The 22,062-nt window shown below is 32.1% G+C and overlaps 3 protein-coding genes across 3 annotated transcripts in view; 1 reads left to right on the forward strand and 2 right to left on the reverse strand.

Annotated features, from left to right (window-relative positions):
* The window catches only part of LOC139480838 (CD5 antigen-like), a 32,357-nt gene extending 11,366 nt beyond the window's left edge, over positions 1–20,991 (reverse strand). Inside the window, exons 1-7 of the mRNA XM_071263737.1 lie at positions 20,830–20,991; positions 17,954–18,075; positions 16,751–16,967; positions 14,897–15,047; positions 13,782–13,990; positions 11,484–11,652; positions 10,087–10,310 (exon numbers count right to left, since the gene is read on the reverse strand). Of these exons, the coding sequence (XP_071119838.1) occupies positions 10,087–10,310; positions 11,484–11,652; positions 13,782–13,990; positions 14,897–15,047; positions 16,751–16,967; positions 17,954–18,075; positions 20,830–20,941 (1,204 nt within the window). The 5' untranslated portion in view covers positions 20,942–20,991. The remainder of the gene's footprint in view (positions 1–10,086; positions 10,311–11,483; positions 11,653–13,781; positions 13,991–14,896; positions 15,048–16,750; positions 16,968–17,953; positions 18,076–20,829) is intronic.
* Positions 227–2,972, forward strand: LOC139480839 (uncharacterized). Its single transcript, XM_071263738.1, has 4 exons — positions 227–463; positions 1,474–1,707; positions 1,834–2,106; positions 2,682–2,972. Exons 1-4 carry the CDS (start codon positions 452–454, stop codon positions 2,943–2,945), a joined length of 783 nt encoding a protein of 260 aa, XP_071119839.1. The 5' UTR covers positions 227–451; the 3' UTR covers positions 2,946–2,972.
* On the reverse strand, positions 2,968–9,662 carry LOC139480837 (uncharacterized). Its single transcript, XM_071263736.1, has 12 exons — positions 9,224–9,662; positions 8,528–8,824; positions 8,188–8,280; positions 7,734–7,826; positions 6,870–7,152; positions 6,420–6,702; positions 5,760–5,996; positions 5,115–5,191; positions 4,704–4,811; positions 4,340–4,554; positions 3,718–3,882; positions 2,968–3,310 (listed from the first exon to the last, which is right to left on the reverse strand). The coding sequence occupies exons 1-12, from the start codon at positions 9,475–9,477 to the stop codon at positions 2,992–2,994; spliced, it is 2,424 nt and encodes an 807-aa protein (XP_071119837.1). The 5' UTR covers positions 9,478–9,662; the 3' UTR covers positions 2,968–2,991.
* Positions 20,992–22,062: the final 1,071 nt, after the last annotated feature.

Raw genomic sequence — 22,062 nt, forward strand, 5'->3', positions numbered from 1 at the left:
ATTGATTCCATAAATCGGCTTTTCAAAACTATTGAAACAAGAAAAATACATTTTTGATTTCTGTATTGTGGGTTTTTTTTCGTAAATCAAACCTTAATTTTATTTGAGCACATACTTATTTTTGATTATTAGTTGCTTTATATTAATAGTTCGTATCAAAATCTATGTTAACAATACCTGACTATAACACAATTAAAGCAATATAAGCCGTCAAAATCGCGATTTTTTAAAATGCAATGAAAGAGATGAAATTAGAAATGATTAATGAATTAAAAGGTTTACATAAAATTTCACGTCCTAAAAACCCGTAATGTAACTGTTAAAGTTGAAAATATATTCCTCATCATTCCGTTTGACCAGTGCAAATGGCAGCTTATTAATTTCCGACACTAATTCCGAAGATTGCCGATGCTGATAAGAATGCGTGTGCTGCTGACCTGGGTCAACAAAAATGGACGAAGAGGTAAGATGTTGCATGTTAATCTTCGTAGTTATTCATTAGTGTTGCATTGCAGACGATTGTGTTTATATTTTTGAGTAAAGATAACATTGATTTATTCTTATATTTCAATTATAACTAATTTCTGGTCTCACTTGCAAAGAAAATCACCGAAAATTGATAGAATATCCATTTGGGGGTCCAATTGGGGAATCGCCGAAAGTGTGCGTGTTTTGTTTACAAAATTATTCAAGTAAAGTTTTTTGGTACACCATTAAACTATAATATACAGGCATTTGTTTCACATACAAACGAGGTTTTTCGGTGAATGAATAAGAAATAGAACCGACAATATTTGCTGGGATATTAAAAGTTGGTATATATCTTCGCATGAATACATCGGAAGAGTACGTAACGATGTATTTGATGCAAAGGAAGAAATAAACAAATATACGTTTTTCAATAAAACAAGGACACATATATTTTCTTTCAGTACGTATTCACAACTTTTGTGCATTATATATTTGGCCTTTAGACAACATCAATGTCCTCTATCAAAAGATCGACGTGGGAAAAAAACATCGTAGGGGTAATGGGAACCTAAAGATTTATTTTCAATCATTGATTTCTCTGTTGTAAAAAAGAACTCAGCTTTTCAATTCTAGATGCACGATATTTTTTTATTAGTTATTGACGTTGAGCTAATTATAATTCTGTATATCATAAAACATTTTCTTCATGATTTTGTACATAAATCAGGCAGTTAGACTTTTGTTGCATTTGTCATTACAAGGTTTTTATAGCCAACTATGTGGTATAGATTTTACACATTGTTGAAGGCCATACGGTGACCTACATGTATGGTTGGAAATTTCTGCATGTGTTCACAAGTCTCTTGTGGAGACATGTCTCGCAAGGTTTTTACACTTTATATAGTGCTGTAGTTTATTGAGTCTTGTGATAACAAAATATGTGTCAATCATAGAAAATTATATTTTTGAGAAATTTCTTACCGACTACTTTTCTTTCCTCAGATTTCAGATACTAGAAGCAGGTCTACCACACCTGAAGTTCATTCTTCGGATGGAGAAAGGCCCATTCGTGGGAGGGGTAATAGGAGACGGACAGCGCGGGGAAGAAATAGGGCGAGAGGAGGCACAGGCAGAGGCAGAAGAGGCCATAATAGAGCCTTACAAGGACAGCCAGAACCACTCAACAGGGCTGAAGTCGCCGCACAGGCCAGAGCTGAAAGAGATCGTCAGATGCAGGTAAACTATCCAACATTTACATATCAAAAAACTTTAACTGTTTCATTTTTTTCTTCATTCAATAAAACATTTTACTGAAAGTGCTGTGTGATTTGCCTTGAAATGTAAAAGTACTTTATTTTTCAGGAACGAATTGATGGCCTATCTGAAGATCAAATGAAATTTGCAATAATGGCCACGTACAGGGAACAACCTAGTTTTCTGTTCAGAGTACTGGAAGCAGTAAACCAAGAGTTTACCGCAAGTGAAACTACACCAGAGCCAGATCCAGAACCTACACCAACACCTTCAGTAGGTATTCCAACTTGGTGTCGGTGCAGCAATTGCAGAGAAATGCCTAGTGAGGTTGAAAAAAGATGTTGCAACCAGATACCTCAAAACTGCCACTCTACACTACATGTAAGTACTATTCTCTGTTAACTCATCTTATATTATTCTTTATATTTTGACGTTTAACAAGAAACTTACTTGGATTCTCATTCTATTCAGTTGATTATTTATATGCCAGCGTCCTCCAATATTAAAAAGATGTGGTTTAATTGCAAATGAGACAACTATCCACAAAAGAACAAAATGACACAGACATTAACAACTTAAGGTCATTGTACGGCCTTCCACAATGAGCAAAGCCCTTACCGCATAGTAGCATGTTTTCGTAATCTAGTGATTTTTCTAAACAATGAGAACAGTAAACAAATGTACATAAAAAGTTAAAAAGATTTGGTTGCTTTAATTCATTTTGCCCAAAACAAAGGAAATCACCTTCGATACATAAACAAATGATCATGGTTGTTACATTGAATGCTATGGTTCAATGCTAACTTCAAACTATAATTTCAGACATTGCAAGTTTTAAAATCTTAAACCTAAAAAGTATACACAACATTGACAACTCTCCGCATCAAAGAGCTGTATTGAAAAAAAACATGGTCTGTATACAATTTCAACTTATTCATTTATTATTTCAATTTCAGGATTTTCACAATGTTGTATTGGACCCCTTGGTTCTTGAGGTTGCAATGAGGTATAGAAATGATATGATTGCGCAGCCTCCAGACCAGGATTACAATAGATCACATAGACACACAGCATACCGCCAATATGTTCTGTGGATCCATGGATATCTTGGAGCTGGAAACAGACAAGTAATTCCGAGTTGCTGTGTTTGGGCTATCAGGAACAGATTTCCAGACCCATCTGGCCAGTATGTTGGATTTATTGGAGGACGTTTCGGTTGAGAGAGAATAAATTTTATTTCAGTTTTATTTGTATTTTTATTATTAGTTAGTTAGTTGGCCACTCATAGTCTATTGTCTGGTCAAAATCGTAGTCTATGGTCCTGTCCAGATCTTCCCTGTTAAATCTTGAAATTTTGGCAGCCATCAAATCTTGAGTAGGGGGAGGTGGAACAGGGGCAATGGTTGCTGACAATCTTCTTGGGTCAAATGGATCTAAAATCACTCTCCTGCTCATCCCGATATCATCAGACAACTTCTTCATTATAATATGCTTCATTAATTCTGGAATGTAAATATATTGTTTTGGTGTCTTCACTTCAGTAGCAGTCCATCTACCCCCTTTCTTACTGTAGTACCTCTGAAGTCTGAAATTGAAAAAGATATCATGTCATAAAAAACCATCAGATATAGGGTAATTGTCCAATAGACAACAACATATCAACTTAAACACAAACACTTTTAACATTGTCTTCATTTTTAAATAATTATATCAGAATATTTATAAATTAGATGTGGTATGATGGTCAATTAGATAACTTCAAACCAAAATGTTGTTAATGTAAGAAATGTTACAGTTCCGCCTTCAATGCTATATAAGCGCACACTACTAAGTAAGCCATAAATGCAGGTCTTTAGACACACATAATGGCTAGTGTCAAATACTTAAACAAACAAAACAATTGCACAACTCATATACAAAACAATGAATCACAATTATATCCACTTAATTACTTCATCCTTACTTGAAACATGTCAGCAGCTATATACTAACCTTTTAGTCCCATCCTTGTTTGTAACAACTTTTCTTTCACAGTGAGCATTGTGGTCAATAGCTGCTAGCTGATTCCTGGCATTATATGTTGATGGACCATAAGAATGGCGTTTAGAAGCATATTTCAGAATCACATTTTGAAAATTTTCTAACTCAGCTGTACTCCTATCATAACAAAAATAGTAACTATTAGATCATTGAAGGAAGTGCACCAATCTTAGCCATAATACTCAAAATCATTTTTAGCGCAATAACTGATGGAGATTTTAAATACTTTTAAATTAAATGTATATATATTTTCAAAATCAAATTAAAAATATGAACATAAATAAGGCCATGATTTTTCACAATTGAACTGATTCTTACAGATCAATAATCATGTCAGGGTCTTTCATAACGGACTATAATGTACGTCATATTTCTTATTGTTAAAGGCTATATGGTTGCCTTTAGGTGCTTACATTCACTTCATTTAAGCTTTGGTGGATAGGTGTCTCATTGGTGATCATATCAAATCTCCTTACTTTTATATACAAGGCAAAACATTTAATAAATGACCAATAAAGGCAGAGTAGCCTAGTTTCTCTAATCACAAATCATTATTGTTCTATTATTAAATTACCTGCAATTTAGATAGTATGGTATTTTTCTTAGAAAGCGTTTGTCCATCACTATCTTTATCAACGCATCATGAGGAGGAGTTGCACCTGTCAACCATCCCTTTTCACGTTCAGATGACAGCGGTCCATGTTTACATTCATTTCCTGCTGTGTCACTATATGCTATCATCCATTGATGCTTATTTACAGTATGGTGCATGATCCCAAACCATGATCCCTTTAAGAAAAACAAGAAAAAAAAAACAATATATTATATTATTATATTATACAATGTGATATTTTTTGTATTGGCATAAGATTAAGTATCAACAATGAATTTGACTGAGCTTTAAAAAAGGTTCTGAATGGCTTTTATAAAAAACTTACAATAAATTCTTGTTCAGTAGTAGATATATCTGCACAATGCCAAAAGTGGTTCACTATGTCACGAGACCATTCCAGTAGAGGTTTGTTTGCCTTCTGTTCTTGAGCTACCTGTAATTGAAAATAAAAATCTTCTGTAAAAGTAGGCGTTTATGCCACGGCCATTTAAAAATCTGACGGCACTTTTCAATGTACACTTTAGAGGGATAAAATTGAGAATGGATGCTTATTTAGCGTTGTAATTTTTTCCCCAGAATATGCATGAAATATCTGCCACCGGACATAAACAACATAACTCAAGCATTTTTTTCTATTTATCCTTCAAGTGTCATAAGAATAAATTTTACTTTTTTTCAAAACTTTCACACTACAAAAATAAATGAGTAGAGATTGTCTTTGGTAAATCAACCTTACCTTCACTACTTTCTTCCCAAGGTTCTTCGCCCCGTGCCAAATATCAAATGAGTGCTTGATATTACTAAATTCTTTTTCTGAAATAGATATAAACAATAATGGTAATCTCCAATGAGAAACTTAGCATACAAATAAATAAGAAACAGTGTTCCAATATCTTCCAAATAAACCTCACCACATTATGTATGTACTTGTTCCAAGTCAAGAGTCTGTAATTCAGTGGTTGTCATATGTTAATGTGTTACATATTTGTTTTTCATTTATTTTTTTATATAAATAAGGCAGTTAGTTTTTTCGTTTGAAATGTTTTACATTGTCATTTCAGGGCCTTTTAAAGCTTACTATACTGTATGAACTTTGCTCATTGTTGAAAGCCTGTGGTTACCTTTAGTTGTTAATTTCTGTGTAATTTTTGGTATCTTGTGGAGAGTTGTCTCATTGGCAATCATACCCCATCTTCTTTTTTATAATTATTTCTTTGTTCAAAGACAATTCTTGAAAAAGAATTTTACTTATATTTTTGCTTAATGTATCAAATGGTAAAGGTTACATAAATAAAATACTTAGTCTAATGTGTCCTACAAAATTCTATATGAAATAATCATACAGTATCTATTTTGTGGCGACATAAACATAAATACTTACTCATTAGAGATTCCACCTGTATATGTGCATCAGTGACAACCTCTACCACTTTCATATTTTTGTCCAGTAGTTGTCTTAAGCCTTTCAGAAAGCAGGCTTTCTCAAGATTTGTACTCTTCTTCTCTGTCATCCTTTTATCCATGGTAACTATAGTTAAGATCTTTTTTGTATTGTATTCCATGAATGTATATGAACAGAACTGTGCACAGTGACCAGGACTGTCCATTCTTCCATCACCTACATGTAACCAAACAAAACATTTTATTCTGGACACTTAATGTTGGTACATGGAAAAGATTTCTTTTATTAGTACATTGTAGTTTTTATAACAATTGTAATATTATGAATGTGCAAGTGAGCTATTACATGTATATGTATCATAAAAAGTACCCTTAAACGGAGCATAGCATTGAAAAATTTTACCTAAAGTAAATAGTTGAGTTGCCCTTCACTATTATAAATTTGGTCTTTGGTCGAGAGTTGCATCACTAGCTATCATTCCACATTTTCTTTTTACATATATTTTTTTTTTTATAAATATTCCATTTCAAACACAAATCAAATCTTTAAGACTTAGCTAGTTATTCCCTGATAGGCGCTCTCTTGATCTATTTTACACTGAAAATGTGTTTGAAAAAAATACTAAAGCAAACAACTCACCTAATATAACTATTTCTTTATCACGGAACTCTTGCAACACCATATCCTGGGATTGTACCCAAAAGCTATCAATTGATGGTACGAGGTACGTCCTTTGTATTTTTAAGAATGTTGAGTTGCATAGAATTGGTAATCTAATAAACTTTGCCAAGTCTGCAATTTTTTGATAATTGTTCCCAGACAGTAAAATACCAGCAGAAAAAACCAAGTCACCACTGTGCAGTCTTCGTTTCAAGATGGGCTGAGAACACCACTTGTGGGCAAGATGTTTATTTTGACAAACCTGAAAAAGTAATTTTTTTTCAATTAAAAAAAATGTCAATCAAAAATATATATTTGCAAGTTTGTGTTACGTAAATTTACATGTATAAAATTAGTGCAGCTGCTTTTTCTTATAAAATTTTTCCTTGATAATAATATCACATCTCATGAATTTTATAATAAACTAACCCATTTCAAGTATAAAGCTGAAGAAATCAACTCCATCTTAATTGTTAAAGGCAATCTGCATCCTTTTACTGCACATATAGGTGGGATATGTGTTTTAGCCAAACTTAAGATGGAGCTCATATAAACAATTAGTGGTCTGTCATCTAAAAAGGTATCTACTTCAGTCTCGCTCCTGATTTTTTTTATACTTGGGCCTAGGTCTTCTTCCTGTTGATCAGAAGGGTCTGCTGACTCGTCTTCAAATCCTTCATTTTCTGACTCTGATTCAACACCATGGTCTTGTCTGTAATAAAATGTACCAAATATATTATAATCTATACTAGAAATTTCAAATCTTGTTAGACTTTCTTAACCAAAAAATATAATTTCATTTGAGACAGACTAACATCAACTAATAGACACAAGGATCAGTAAACACAAAAATCCCTTATTTTCAAGTATTGTATGCAGGACATCATACTTCATCTACAAGAAAATATTTCTTAAATCTTCATTTAGTGAACCATAAAAACTTGGGTCAAAACTCTTATTTTAGCTTATAATTTAAAAAAAATAAATCATATCATAGGGTAAAATGTGAACTAAATTTTAAAAGTTTTTAGACTTCAAGTTAATAAAAAAAACTTACTTGACCAAAAATTTAACAAGACGGACAAGTGAACAGAGAGATACACAGACTGAACATATAGTAAATTGGTAAAAAATTGAAAACAACATGTTTTATAATTTCATACGTCCGAAGCGCTTTTCAGGATTTACCTTTACCTTAGTAAGTCAGGCATTAAAAAATAATCTGTAAATACCAACAGTATATGCACACCGGTGTACATGTTATTAAGAAACTATAATGAAAATCAGAATTACCTGTAAGTAGCATCAAAACTTGGTTCATAGTCTTCATCAGAAAAATTATCATCATCATCCTCATAGTTACCCTCAGAAATAGTAATGGTTAGACTGAAGAAAAGAAAAAAATATTCTGTTGCTGTTAATTCGTACTAAAATGTAACCGATATGAATTTTATATTTAAATTTGAACTTGATATAAATATTTAGGACAAGAAATTAGTTACTAGTATATAAAGCAATAGTCATGTGATTCAATACCAATTTGCTCTTTTTTCTATCACTATCATCTATACTCCCTTTTATACTCACAAGTATTTCCTTTAACAAATAATGTTAACATTTTTAACTTCTGTAGTCAATATCTCAAATCAAAATGAGAAGTGCTTGTTTTAAGTTGTTTCATTGTTAATTAAGTTTACAACTTCAATTTAATACATGTATAGCATGTGTAGACATAGTTTATGCTTACTCAAATGGATTTACAAAGCTGCTTTGTGCACTCTTCCACAGAGAGTCTGTTTTCCTACTGATTTCCTCTATTCCAGACATCTGGGTCTCTTCCCTAAAATACAATTATTTGAATAATTATTCTGGGGGAAAATGCTGTATTATGGCTGACATTCAGATATGAAATACTAAAGTCACTGTTACATAGAAACTTGTATATATGTATATAACTCTAAACAGAACATTTTAATCTGAATTAATGGTGTAACAGAACATTATTGAGGTACAAATTACAATTAATTGTCTTGTCCCTCTTGCAAAATGTTAATCAAATACTTGGTATAATGTATGTTAGTGCTTACACATATCTCGATTCATGTTCTCTTTCTGATGATGATATTTCCGACACATCAGATAAATGCACTGAATGCTGTTGCAATTTAGATTGCAATGGTCCAGGGGTAGAAGTTGTTAAAAGTGTATTGGCAGAAGATGTCTCTTCTGACATTGCACTACATGTAGGGGCAGGGCTGGTTGGCTTTTCAACGGCAGTGTTGACATCATTAATATTTGTCACAGGGTTGGTTGGTTTTTCACTAATAGTGTTGGCATCAATAGTATTAGGGTTTCCTTGGTCAGTCTGAGTATGGAATTCATACCTGTATAAAAAAGGACATGCATTTGATAATTTAAGTAAATAAATATTCTTTTTTTCCTTTTTCTTTATAGAAATTTTTGAATTTATAAGTTGAAGAATATTTAAAAACAGAAAGACAGTTCCAATAATTGTCTAAAAAATTACATATAATTTGTAAAGAAGTTATAAAAGATGTCAAACAGTGATATAACAAATTATCCCTCCGTGGGGCCCCTTAAATTTTGCCTTGCGTTTCAGTTAATAACTTGCCAAACAACGAGAAAGTTACGGGTTTCTCTAGGATTAAATGATTGCTTCTGTTCCCTGATTTATTTTTTTATTCATTATTAATCACAAAATTACGATTAAGATGCTAATAACAATGAAATGTAAATTATAAACAAAACCACGGGAAACTTACCTATCCAGCAAAATCTTCGCCACTTCAGCGTGTGATTGCAAACGAAGAGCACATTTTAGCTCACTCCAGCGATCATACTGGGAACCAAGATATATTCTATTCTTGTAACATTTTGCATTTACTGCTGTACGTCGTCGTTTTTTAGCGGAATCAGTCAATGTTGGCTTTCTCCCTCGCTTCAAAACATTGATGTCAGACATTCCACGTGCGCCGGAGATATTACGCACGCGCAATGGATTAAAGAAAGAGGTCATCTAAGAGGTCACTGCATATTGACCGTTTTCAATGAAAATTATATCTGTCGGGAAGACAAACGACTCAAGTCGAACATTTTTGCTTAAAACTTCAAAAACAAGATATTTTAGATCGTTTAACGAGTAAAATTACGTTTTTAAATACACATTTAATAAGATTCTTGTTTAAAATTCATGAACAAAAAAAACAAGATTTTAAAGCTTATATTGCTTTAAGTGAAAATGTAATAAACAGTCAACTTTAGAGATTGGAACATCATTTCTATAGTATAATCACATTATAATATCCTCAAAATAAAATTTTTCTATAATCACATTATAATATCCTCAAAATAATTTTTTTCTATTTTTCGTGAATTTTTTTAGGGGGAGGGATATTTAAAAAGTGTTAAAATAAAGTGTCCGTACATATAAGCATTTCAGCAGGTCAAGAGTTTAATAAAGTCCACAGCGATCATGTAAACATGATTATGTTTTCTTTCTACGCATGCGTGTCGCCTTAACCTTTAAGTTATCTGTCCAACATTTTATAGCCATTGCCATGGACACTCCAAGATCACATGCACATGATGTTTTCATACTGCGCATGTGTGTTGCTTTTACACTTACTTATTTCCATATCTGTCCAACATCTTATAGCCAATGCCATAGAAACTCCAAGATCACATCCACACGATGTTGCTTCACATCGTTCTCCCCAATCTGTATGCCTACATTCATCAAAATGCATTGCGTTCTCGGGACATGTGATGTTTTGTAAGTACTCTCTCGTCATGTCCAATGAACTGTTGGAAAGGTAAACATATTGTTTCCTATAACTCAGACCTCCAAACCTTGCGCAATATATAAAAAAAAAAACAGTTACAAATGGTTTAAGATTTTTGCTTTAACATAATGTTTAAGTACCTACTTTTTTGTTTGCGCTTTTGCAAATTCGTATGAAAAAAAAATAACGGATATTAAAACATGTATCATAATTATGATTTAATGAAATCACGAAACAGATCACCGCGAACTTGTCGTGACAGCTAAGAATATGGTTAAATTCAGTAGGCACGAGAACATACTTATTTTGTAGATAAACAAAAATTACAAAATTCACACCGGCTGTTTCCATTGATAATTTTCGCTGTTTTTGGGACAAATTATATCAAAAGTATAGAAAACTCTACAGACTTTAACTCAAAATATTGATCGTTTTTTGTGATTGAGTCTGATATTCAGTTTAATAGTGTCAGACAATCTAATATTTGATCTTTTCAAACTGCTTTAATTTATACCTGAACATATGCCCCATTTTATTGTCTGTTAAAAAAATAGAAAGAATGAATTGGCAGGTATATGCATGAAAACAAGTAAGTGCACATAAAGTACTTTATTTTTAGACAACGAAAATGAAAGAACGATAACTGTGTATCCGGAATAATGGCATTATGTTTCCTTTTCAGTAAATAATTGGCTTTCGAGTGAAAAATTCAAATTAGAAAAATAACTTTATTCCAAGTTCAAATTCAGGAAAGGCTCTCATCTCTCGTGGACCGTTTATTTATCATATCAAAACATTACTATACAATTATTTTAATCGTACACAGCTACTTTTGCATAGGTAACATTTCTGTACAGGTTCCTAAATATTACAATAATTTGAAAGTAGCAAAATATTATTGAATATTAAAAGTATATTTCCAGTACTACAGATGTTTGGTACAGAAATAGTAGCTATGTACTCTCTAAACTGTTTCGTGCCTAATACGAACACTAAAAACAAGTTGATACGTCTTGATCTTATATATTAATATTTTATTAAAGCTTAATTTGTACTACAAATATAGTAAAATGTCAGTACAAATTAAGAATTATTTATCTTCCCAAAAAAAACCTTCATTGTTATAACAAGTGACGTAAGGGGGAATCGACATTGCAAGAGATATTACGAGATATCACTGTGCTATGGTAGGTATAAGGGTGAGTAAATCCAATGTTATCTTATCATTGCGTTTATGTACCTGAAACCAAGTGTGTGACAAAGTGCATTGACTTCTGATGGCCCGTTACTTCCGTTGAAGCACACAAATCCCCAGTGGCCATCGAAGAACACTTCAACAACCCCTTCGCGTAAATTCTTGAGATCCATGCCTGGTACTTTCACTGTCAATCGAACTGGTACATCTGGAACTAAAGTCAGTACTTCATGTGTTTTAATGTATTTACCATTATAATTCTTAACTACAACAAACTTAATATAATAGTTCTGAAACATTGTTTACATGACCAATTCAATAGTACCTAAAATAGAATTAACCCTTACTTTTTTTCAAACCCAATGTCGACTATTGAGATGATTTACAGGAACTGATTTAACTCCTTTAGTATACATAATAAAATTGTGAAATTTAGAAATAGGAAGATGTGGTATGAGACAACTCTCTATGCACATAACAATTTATAAAAGCAAACTATTATAGCTTATGGTACGGCCTTCAACACGGAGCCTAGGCTCACACCGAACAGCAAGCTATGATGGGTCCAAAAATAAGTAGTGTAGAACCATTCAAAAGGGTATTTTGCATGTCTTACCACTTTAACAGACTGTTTGTTTTTCCTAAACGCTGTTTCGTTATATATATAATCAAAGATAACTACAACAGAGCTTATAACATCATATATACGCATTTGATATTAATTAGATCTGTTGGGGTTTTTTTCAGACGAGGGAAAGCTATGTTTCGCTTGCGAAACGGTAGACAGTTGAATTTTGGAAAGTAAAATCTTTTATTTCCAATACAAATAACCTTCCTTCATAATGAAAATAAGCAAATGGTGGTTGTTTGAAATTCAAGTCAACCTAAATGTTTAATTGGTCAGCTTGTTTGTAAAGATAATAGACAGCGGGTCAAGAGCAAATATTATACATATAATAAAGCGATGAATTATATATATAAAAAAATAAAACAAATAAAAGAAATGATAATTGATAGAAGCTATCAGATTAAAAAAAGAACCTGATTAACTTGTCGTGCTGTGTATAGAATTTAACTGCATTTTAAAGTAGTCAACATAAAGCACTTGTGATGTAGTGTCATTATGAAATGTACAAAATATGACGTGATCAAAACAAGGGTATAAAAATATAAAATACTGTTTGATATGATACGAAACAGATGTAGATAAAAGATAAAAGAAGGACAAAATATACCAGAGAATCAGTCAAACTCAGAGATCGAAAAAAATAAACTGATAACGAAAAGGCTAAAATTGAAAAAAAAGACAAATAGACAAATGATAGTACACAAGACGAAACAGAGAAATTTAAAGACTAAACTTACGATCACTACTAAAAAATAATGGTGATCTGAAATGCTCAGAATGGGTAAGCAGATCAAGCTGCACATGTAGCACCCGTTGTATTGCTCATGTTATTACACACAAGGCAACTAGTCTATTTCGGTAGGTCACGTTTGTGAAAAGGGAACGATATTGTAGTAACGACATGAGTTCCATATCCGATATCATCTGTGAAACGGATATTCCATAACGGTTGCTAGGGCTGATTTTAACTTCATCAGTTGGTTTGAAGGCTTCCTTGTGAAAAGCATCCCTTAACCCGGTAAAGGAAATACAGGCCTACGAATATTGTATTAATTTGGAGATATATATTTTGTATGCAGGTGCTGCTGGAATGTTGCTACATAGCAATGGAAAGTTCACAATTCGTAATTCTTTTGTCGTAAAGTTTTCAATCGACCCTTTATGTCAATTTCTCTGTTTAAGTCAAGATATGAGACATAATAAATTGTATCTGTTGAATCCGTTATCTCTGGTTCGATGGAATAGATGAATCCAACATAGTCGCCAAATTTCAATAATTTAGTGGGAAAACATCTGAACTAAACGTCAAATGATTTTTCCAAGTTTTTTTTATCTTTCTTCCTCAGTCCTGTATAAAGCCAGCCTCATAACAAAAACGGAACAATTTGACAAGAAGAAGGGCACGATCGGTTCCCATGGAATACCGATAGTTCGTTGAAAAACATGTCTTCGAATGCAAACGTAACATATATGTTTTCAATTAAGAAATCAAGCATCTGGATAATGTCAGTTTCAGATTATCTTTTGTCTGAATCAAAGTGATTCTTTACAAAGTAGGACTTATGCTTTCCCAAGACAGGATACGCGTATCTGAGTTGGCCTTTCTTTTTCATATTACAAAGTAATCCCAAATCTTTCAATAAATAAAAAGATACATTCAATGCCTACATTTACTTCATTTGAACTATTTTATCAGATATTGCACTATTACATACTTTCTATAGGTTGTAATCTACACGTTACTCCAACCAGAAACATACAGTCGGTCTTCGGTTCCGGGCAGTCGCACTGACTTATATCTGTTGCATTCGGAGAGCACCGGAGTCCAAATATACACATACGATGTCGATTTCGTCTTGAAGTAAGTAGAGTTTCAAACACAGGTTTATCATCTATCAAGCGATTGCGTGGTACTCCTCCATACCTGCATAAACCAACTATTTATTATTTTACGAAATGACAGATTGTGTTAAAAAATCAAATAATGAGATATGGTATGATTGCCAGTGAGACAATTCTGCACGTTGATGTTTATCAATTTATATGTTAACAACTTAAGGTAACTGTCGGGCGCAAAAATACACTGCATAACAAACTAATAAAACCTCGACATTTAAAAACAACATAAATCAACTCAAACGTGAAACCAACAGCCTGATTTATGTACAACCAACAAGCTAAATACAAACATCTAAGTATATAGTAAGAAACTGATTTGCAAGTTCCTGACTTTATAAAGGCACATATCGAATTGAGTGGTGTAACATGTTGGGAGGTCAGGCGCCCAACCATCTAAACATGTACATGTAAGTCATAAGGAACTGTAAATATATAAAGATGATTATATTGCAAACATACTTCTAATGAACTCATTTATATATCGGTGGTTCTGATTGGATGACAGTAAGCATGCAATTTTCTATCTCCTTGTCTGTAACTAAAGAAACCGACGTTTTGAATTGAGATGTAACTTCTACAAGCCATTATGAAATTTTGAATCGGCCAAGAATCCAGACAACGCCTAGTGTTTACGTTTGACGCCAAACGTATACCAATGACGTCTACATGTTGTTTAGGGGCTAAAATAGTTAACTTCCTTTCGTGGAAGATTTTTTACTGAAATAAGGATTGAAATTGAATTATGTATTTTTTTTTTTTGCAGTAGAAAAGAGATAACTGTATTGTATTGGAAGCTTTGCTATGCGTCGCCAGGTAAACAAAATGTTCAACAGTAAAACTACCGATGGGCGTCCGCAAAGCTTTAAATGCAATAAAGTTATATTTTGAATTGTATATATTCTACCAGAATTATATCAAATGGTATACATACGGATATCCAAGTGATCTACACACCAATGATGCCTCTATTGTACTGAAACCCCGGAAGTCAAACCGATTCCATTTGTTTTCTTGGAGAACTTCAACAAGTCCTTCTCCTTCCTGTGTATATGATTCCAGTCTAGTGGTGGTTAATACTGATTCTAGAATTCATATATTCATTAAAGTTTCAGTTTAATTTATATGTTGTCCTTAATTTTACCCTGAGGTAAGACATAGGATATTTTTTGATAATTGAAGGGTACTATTTGTTAATATAAAAAGTAAAATATTTTCTTCAGTCCAATTTTTAAGTTTAAGGACAAATCAAATCGAAAACTATAATAAATATGTTCCAAACCATATGTGTATTTGGACCGTATGAGTATATGCGTTTGGTCCAGTACGAGCTGACCATACATGTTATGGGTCATATTGGTTATATTTAAACAAACATTTTTCACATTGTCAATTTCAATTTTTAGCTTTACAAATTGTTATTATTACAAATAGATGGATAAAATGAAGAAACAAACAATTGAAATTAAATATTTGTTTAATTGTATATCTGAATCCTCTTTTGGTACTCTCGCCTAAGGTGATACTTACTACCACGAGTAACGTCATATTTTTTTACATTTACATGTTTGCAGTTCATACCTGTTCCTTTGCATTTGTATTTTTTCGTACAGTTGCTAAATATTCTAAAACAATTATCCTTCCATATTATGTTTACTTACAATATCTTCAATTTCAGTGATCATAAATTAATTCAATTAATGTATTAATGATCGATATGCTAAACACAATATATTAAATATTTAATTAGTGTGATTTTTTTATATACATGATATAGTTAAAATATAAAGTTTTTATTTCAACTAAAATTATTTTTCTTGAATAAAGCCAAACTAGAGGCTCTAAAGAGCCTGTGTCGCTCACCTTGGTCTATGTGAATATTAAACAAAGGACGCAGATGGATTCATGACAAAATTGTGTTTTGGTGATGGTGATGTGTTTGTACATCTTACTTTACTGAACATTCTTGCTGCTTACAATTCTTTATCCCTAGCTATAATAAACTTGGCCCAGTAGTTTCAGTCGCAAATGTTAATACAAATTTACAATTTTTATGAAAATTGTAAAAAATTGATTATTAAGGACAATAACTCCTTAGGGGGTCAATTGACCAATTGGGTCATTTTGACTTGTTTGTAAATCTTACTTTGCTAAACATTATTGCTCTTTACAGTTTATCTCTATCTATAATAATATTATGTCAGATTTGCTCTAAATACATTAGTTTTTGAGTTATAAGCCAACAACTGCAGTTTACCCCTATGTTCTATTTTAAGCCGTGGCGGCCATCTTGGTTGGTTGGCCGGGTCACGCCACACATCTGTTTAAACTAAGTACATCAATGATGATTGTGGCCAAGTTTGGCTTAATTTGGCTCATTAGTATCAGGGGAAAATGTTTGTAAAAGTTAACGACGGACGACGACGATGAGTGATGAGAAAAGCTCACTTGGTCCTTTGGGCCAGGTGACCTAAAAAGGGCATTACTTTTGAACAATAAAACAAATTATATCAAATTTTAGTGACGTGAGCCGACAAGCATTGATAAATAAAGTCTCCTAAAAATGTACCAATAAGCTGTAGATAACGCTGTTAAATTCATGAATATTATTAGGAATATACCAAAAAAATGATAAGCATAATATTTTATGCATGTATCACCTTTCATATCAGTCCACAACATTATAAAGTGTCTAAATAGAGAATAGGACTTAATTGACAAATTTACATTTAAGACAACTGTTACGTGAAAAACATGTTTTTGGTTAATTTTTCATATTCTAATTTACCTTGAACAGAAACTTTAAATTGTCTTTCTAAAACTTTTGTTCCTCCGGCATCAACACGACATTTAAAAATTCCAGAGTCTGAAGCTTCCGTATTTCTTATCAAAAGTTTACTCGTATATTGCTGATCTGGCCATTTTCTTAATCCTATCGAATATCTGCTATTCCCACTCACGTTGATTGTGATTTTCTCAGATGTTATGCTATCTATTTTCTCCCACTGGCCGACAATAAAATAGTTATACACAGTTGAAACGATGTATCATTTAAATAAAACATACAAAACGTAAAATGATTACTTGAGTCCTTTTTTAATGCCATTAAATACATAGTTTATATTATGAACAGAGCAATTCAAAGTTAAAAGTCTCACTATATTTTAAAAAATTCTTGACCATGAAACTTTAAAAAAATTGATAATAAAAAAATTAAATCCACTTAGTAAAGAAACATTATTTTCACTGACAGACACATTACAATGTTATCCATGAGTTGAAAATACAAATTTAACTGTGAATTATAAATAAAGTTAATGTGTAGATTGCAGTGTGTCTTTTCTGAGTTTAGAATGTTATAAATATTGTGTACGCAAACTATGTCTGTATCTTGAATATGAATGTACAACTTACATGTATGTTCAAAATATATAACATAGATTTTTGTTACACAATTAAGTCTAACGTTTATACTTGGATGATATATCATTGTTAACAAAGGGCGCCTTGTGCCTTCTTCCATGGGTTATACAAGGTAAATTTCAAGTCTTAAATAGTCTTTTTTTATCAACTTAAAGATGTATGATCGGTCACATGCTTACAATGGAGCATTACGAAAGATGGGGTTGTGTCTTGGTGGGTTGTTTTGCTTCACTTTATTCGTTTTTTAGTCATAACGGTTAATAAATTGAAAAAAATTACCAAGTCACAATAACGAGTTATCTTAGTCAGGAATAAAAATTAGCATATTCAAGATAGCGAGTTTATCTTTGTCGTGATACCAAGTTTGTTACGTCGTGATAATAAGCATTGATAACGAATTAGCTTTTCATAAGAGTACACAATGATACTAACTAGCTGCTGTAAAAATGTTTTAGTTGTATCGACATATTCAATTCGATTGCTATTATGAATAAAACGTTTTATTGGAACTTGAGGCTGTTTTGTATCCCTACTGCTTAAATATGTTTAAACATAAAAAAAAACTTACCATAAAGTTAGGTTGTACATCACTGCGTACTTTACATCTAAGAATGATTTGATTGTTTTCTCCTGATCCATAATTGCTATAATAAGGTGGTAGGAATTCTAATCCAGGTACACTTGTTACATCTAAATAAAACACATTTAGAATATATAAAAAAAAATCAGTAAAAAGGATTAAACATGATTGAAGGTTAATACATGTATATGCATTCGTGACAAATTTTAGCATGTAATCATGCATTTATATCATTATATTGTACACTAAAGAATAAATGGGCACTCAAATAATCCCACATACAAAGACACATCATTTGTCAAAAATGAGATTTTTGCAAAACATACGTCCTTCATGGATTCAATGAACATTTTATCGAACAACAAATCAGAGGACTTACCTTGTTGGTATTAAATACATAAATTTCACAATATTCCGTACAAACAACGGTACATTGCCAGCTTATCTGCATATTCAACTAAGGAATTGTCCATTAGATTGACTCAAAGTATGTCCGCAGTGAAAACGGGTCTTCACTCGCGTAGTGGTATTAACCATATGTGGATTCTTAAAAATTTTAGGAACTTCAAGATAATTGCAAATCTAGGTCTTTTTCGGAAATTAGTGATTTTTCAACCCTGTATACCACCATTCCCCATGTGAAATTGAAAAATCGCCTGAAAGAAATAATCCACTATGCCTTACAATATAAAAATGGTATCATACTCTATACATTTATTTCTTTGGGATATCAAAAGGCATATTTTGTTAACAGTGAACAAGTGGGTAAAACGTGCTTCACAGAGGAACAAGTGACCAGTATATATGCTGGAGTTTCTTATCGACAACATATTTGTTGATTTTGCAGGTAGAAGTTTTCAACAAATTGTCGGAATTTTTATGGGAACGAACTTTGCGCCTTTCCTTGCCAAACTCTTCTTATTGTCATTTCTATCGGAGTTCCTTCAGACATTTGTCCAAAAAAAAAATTATCAAAGAAGCCAGGTTATTTAATGTCACTTTCAGATATATGGATGATGTTCTTTCCATTTTAAATCCCAACTTTTCTGATTGGGTTCCATTAATATATCCCCAGATCTAGAAAATAAAGAAACAACAGACACGGCTTCCTCCGCCTCGTTTTTAGACTTATATCTCGAATTTGACATGCACGGTCATGTTAGTTTCAGAATTTATGATAAACGAAACTTTTTTGATTTTGAAATTGTAAAAGTGGATGAACCAGGAGTATGTCAAGGAACGTCTCGTCCTTTTTCTAAAAAAGTTAATCGGAAGGTTCCAAGACCTTGTTGATAAATATTCCGTATCAACTTCACCAATTATACATGATGGTCTTGGTGTATAGTTTTTGCGTACTGACGTTGTTTAAAATCTTAACTACGTGTTATATTTTTTATTTGTCTTTGTTCAATTATTTATATTTCTTTTACTGTTTGGTCTGTTTTATGTGATTTCCATTTATCTCTTTAACGGTTTCGGTACTTAGGGTGCTACCATTTGATTTTTATGGGGGGGGGGGGCTAAGATGATATTTGAAAAAAAAGGCAGGACAGGACTTTGAGTAAAAAAAAAGGCAGGATGAGTAACTTGGCAAAAAAAAAAGGCAGGATGACAATTGTTGTAAAAAAGTCAGGATAAGCTAAGAAAAAAAAGGCAGGACCGAATAGACTGAAAAATAAAAAGGCAGGACAGAGATTACAAATAAAAAAAAAGGCAGGACACAATTTTTCATCCTAGCCCCCCCCCCCCCCCCCCCCCCCCCCCCCCCCCCCCATAAAAATCAAATGGTAGCTCCCTTATACATCTTCGGATTTCAAATGTTTGGATTCGAGCGATCTTTTGTTTTTTATAACGTGACTCTATACTTTAAATGATTCCGTAATTATGTAATTGTTCTTACTATTATATGTCATTATGTTATTTATTTTATTATAAATTGGTTGATTATACTTTGAACTACAAACGACAAAATTGTGAAATTCGCGTAGTAGTATAAACCATACAGTACCAACATTCTTCATGTTAAATTATAACTGTTTTTAACAGACTTTGAACGCCAAAATTATTTATTGTGATGTTTGTATTTTCTGAGGCCAAACACGCAAAACAAGGAATGTGTTTTTCTGTATAATTGTATACAATTTGTCGGTCTTGAGATTATAACACAGTGATGACTGCTATAACAATATTTTGACTATATTACGCTTCTGTTTTGTTCATGCATCATTGTAAAAATAACAATATTTGATTCGATTGTCATTAAAGTGAGAGGGTTAGCGCTATAAAACCAAGTTTGATCCACCATTTTATACATTTGAAAATGTCTGTACCAAGTCAGGAATATGACAGTTGTTGTCCATTCGATTGATGTGTTTTATCCTTTGGTTCTGCCATTGGATTAGGGACTTTCCGTATCGAGTTTTCCTCGAAGTTCAGTACTTTTGTGATTTAACTTTTTTTCTATAAGGTTTATTGAACATTTTGAACATGTTCCGGCGTTCTAAGTTTTAAATGCAGTTTAACACCCCCCCCCCTTCCCCCCCCAAAAAAAAACAAAAACAAATAAAAACTGCCTTGTGTTGGCACTTAATCGCAATAATGTTGAGTTCGTTTATGTCGATATATATTCTGTGGGTCATGAAACCTTTTTTAAATGAAGCAAACCCGATTCTTTTTTTCATAACAAAAATTTGTTAAAATGTTTGAAACATTTCTGTAGTATTCTTTCATAATTTTATTCCATCTAAGAAATCAGTCGAAATATAAATTATTCACATACATCTCCGTTGTTGTATTTAAATTTAGCTGTAAGCATTCTGAAGCGAACTTCAAACTTGAAATTATATATACATTTGTGTACTTACCATGTGTTTCAGGACGCCTGTATACATCATAGCCCTCATACATGTAAGCATTGCTGTGGTGCACAACGCCATACAATAAGCATACACTTATCCAATGTACTTCGTAGTCCATTTATAACTATTAGAAATATAAAGTTATATCTACTAAAATATCCCTTCTGTATAAAAAGTGACTATCTTTAATAATTTGAATATATGTACCGTACTGTCTAAATTGTAATCATCTGAAATCGGCATTAATTTCACTAACATTAAAATTGTAATTTTTGACAAATGACATTAAAGAGATAATTACACGTGTTTAGTTACTAGTTCGCCTATCTAATGTTTCGTGAATTAGCATTCTTTCAAACACTTGTCTTTATTATTCAATTATGAATGTAATTTACGTTTTCATACTGGTTTTTTTATATATGAAATCTGAAGGTTGTAGTTGTATTACTCTAAGCAGATGTTCGATACCATTGAAAGAGTTCTTGCGTCACAAAAAATGTAACATTTAGTTTGATTTTCATGCATCATTGTTTTTGTTATTATAATCCGACCACGAACATACAGACCCCTACAAAACTGGAGGCTCCACAAGGTAAGCATCCTGCTTTATATGAGGCAAACATTATTTGACTTACGTTATTACTTCCATTATAATATGTTAGTCTATGTATTTATAGATTCTGTTTTTTGTTCAGACATATGGTTAGCTTTATAAATACAAAACATCATTAATGTAATCAAATAATTTCATAATATTGTTCATCATTACTTTTATAACCTAATACTAGATTCTTCAATATTATAATATAATTATCAATATTCAGTTTCCAAAAAGATTTTTAATTTTATGTAAGAAGTCATCAATAAAATGACATTTCAGAAACATATGATCATAATATGATCATAATCTTCAGTGGTATTGCAATAATTACAGTTTGAATTATTGCAGATATTCCACTGTATTAATAAAGTTTTTACAAGTAGAATAAAGTGCAGCAATTTCCAACGAAACAATTTATACTTATTTTTTTTCAAATAATGATGAACAACAAATTTTAATTTATAACATGCTGAACTCTTAATATACTCAATATTTAACACTGTTTTCCATCGATTAAAACCCACATTCACATTCTTAATGAACATATTATATTTTGTTTTTGTTTCTAACTGTTCTAATGCTTCTGTATAATTCAGTTGACTGAAAATATGGCACAACTTCAGCGTTAGCTGTTTACT

This window comes from Mytilus edulis, chromosome 7, assembly GCF_963676685.1.
Source record: "Mytilus edulis chromosome 7, xbMytEdul2.2, whole genome shotgun sequence".
Classification (NCBI taxonomy): Eukaryota; Metazoa; Mollusca; class Bivalvia; order Mytilida; family Mytilidae; genus Mytilus; species Mytilus edulis.

What these genes read in the sequence shown, in the direction of transcription:
- LOC139480839 (XM_071263738.1), top strand. An exon ending in AAAGAGATCGTCAGATGCAG is followed by an intron (nt 1,708 to 1,833) that starts GTAAACTATCCA and finishes TTTATTTTTCAG; the next exon opens with GAACGAATTGATGGCCTATC. An exon ending in ACTGCCACTCTACACTACAT is followed by an intron (nt 2,107 to 2,681) that starts GTAAGTACTATT and finishes TTTCAATTTCAG; the next exon opens with GATTTTCACAATGTTGTATT.
- LOC139480837 (XM_071263736.1), bottom strand. Translation starts at nt 9,477, where the DNA reads ATGACCTCTTTCTTTAATCCATTGCGCGTGCGTAATATCTCCGGCGCA. An exon ending in TTGGGAAGAAAGTAGTGAAG is followed by an intron (nt 4,812 to 5,114) that starts GTAAGGTTGATT and finishes TTTCAATTACAG; the next exon opens with GTAGCTCAAGAACAGAAGGC. An exon ending in AACAAGGATGGGACTAAAAG is followed by an intron (nt 3,311 to 3,717) that starts GTTAGTATATAG and finishes TTTCAATTTCAG; the next exon opens with ACTTCAGAGGTACTACAGTA.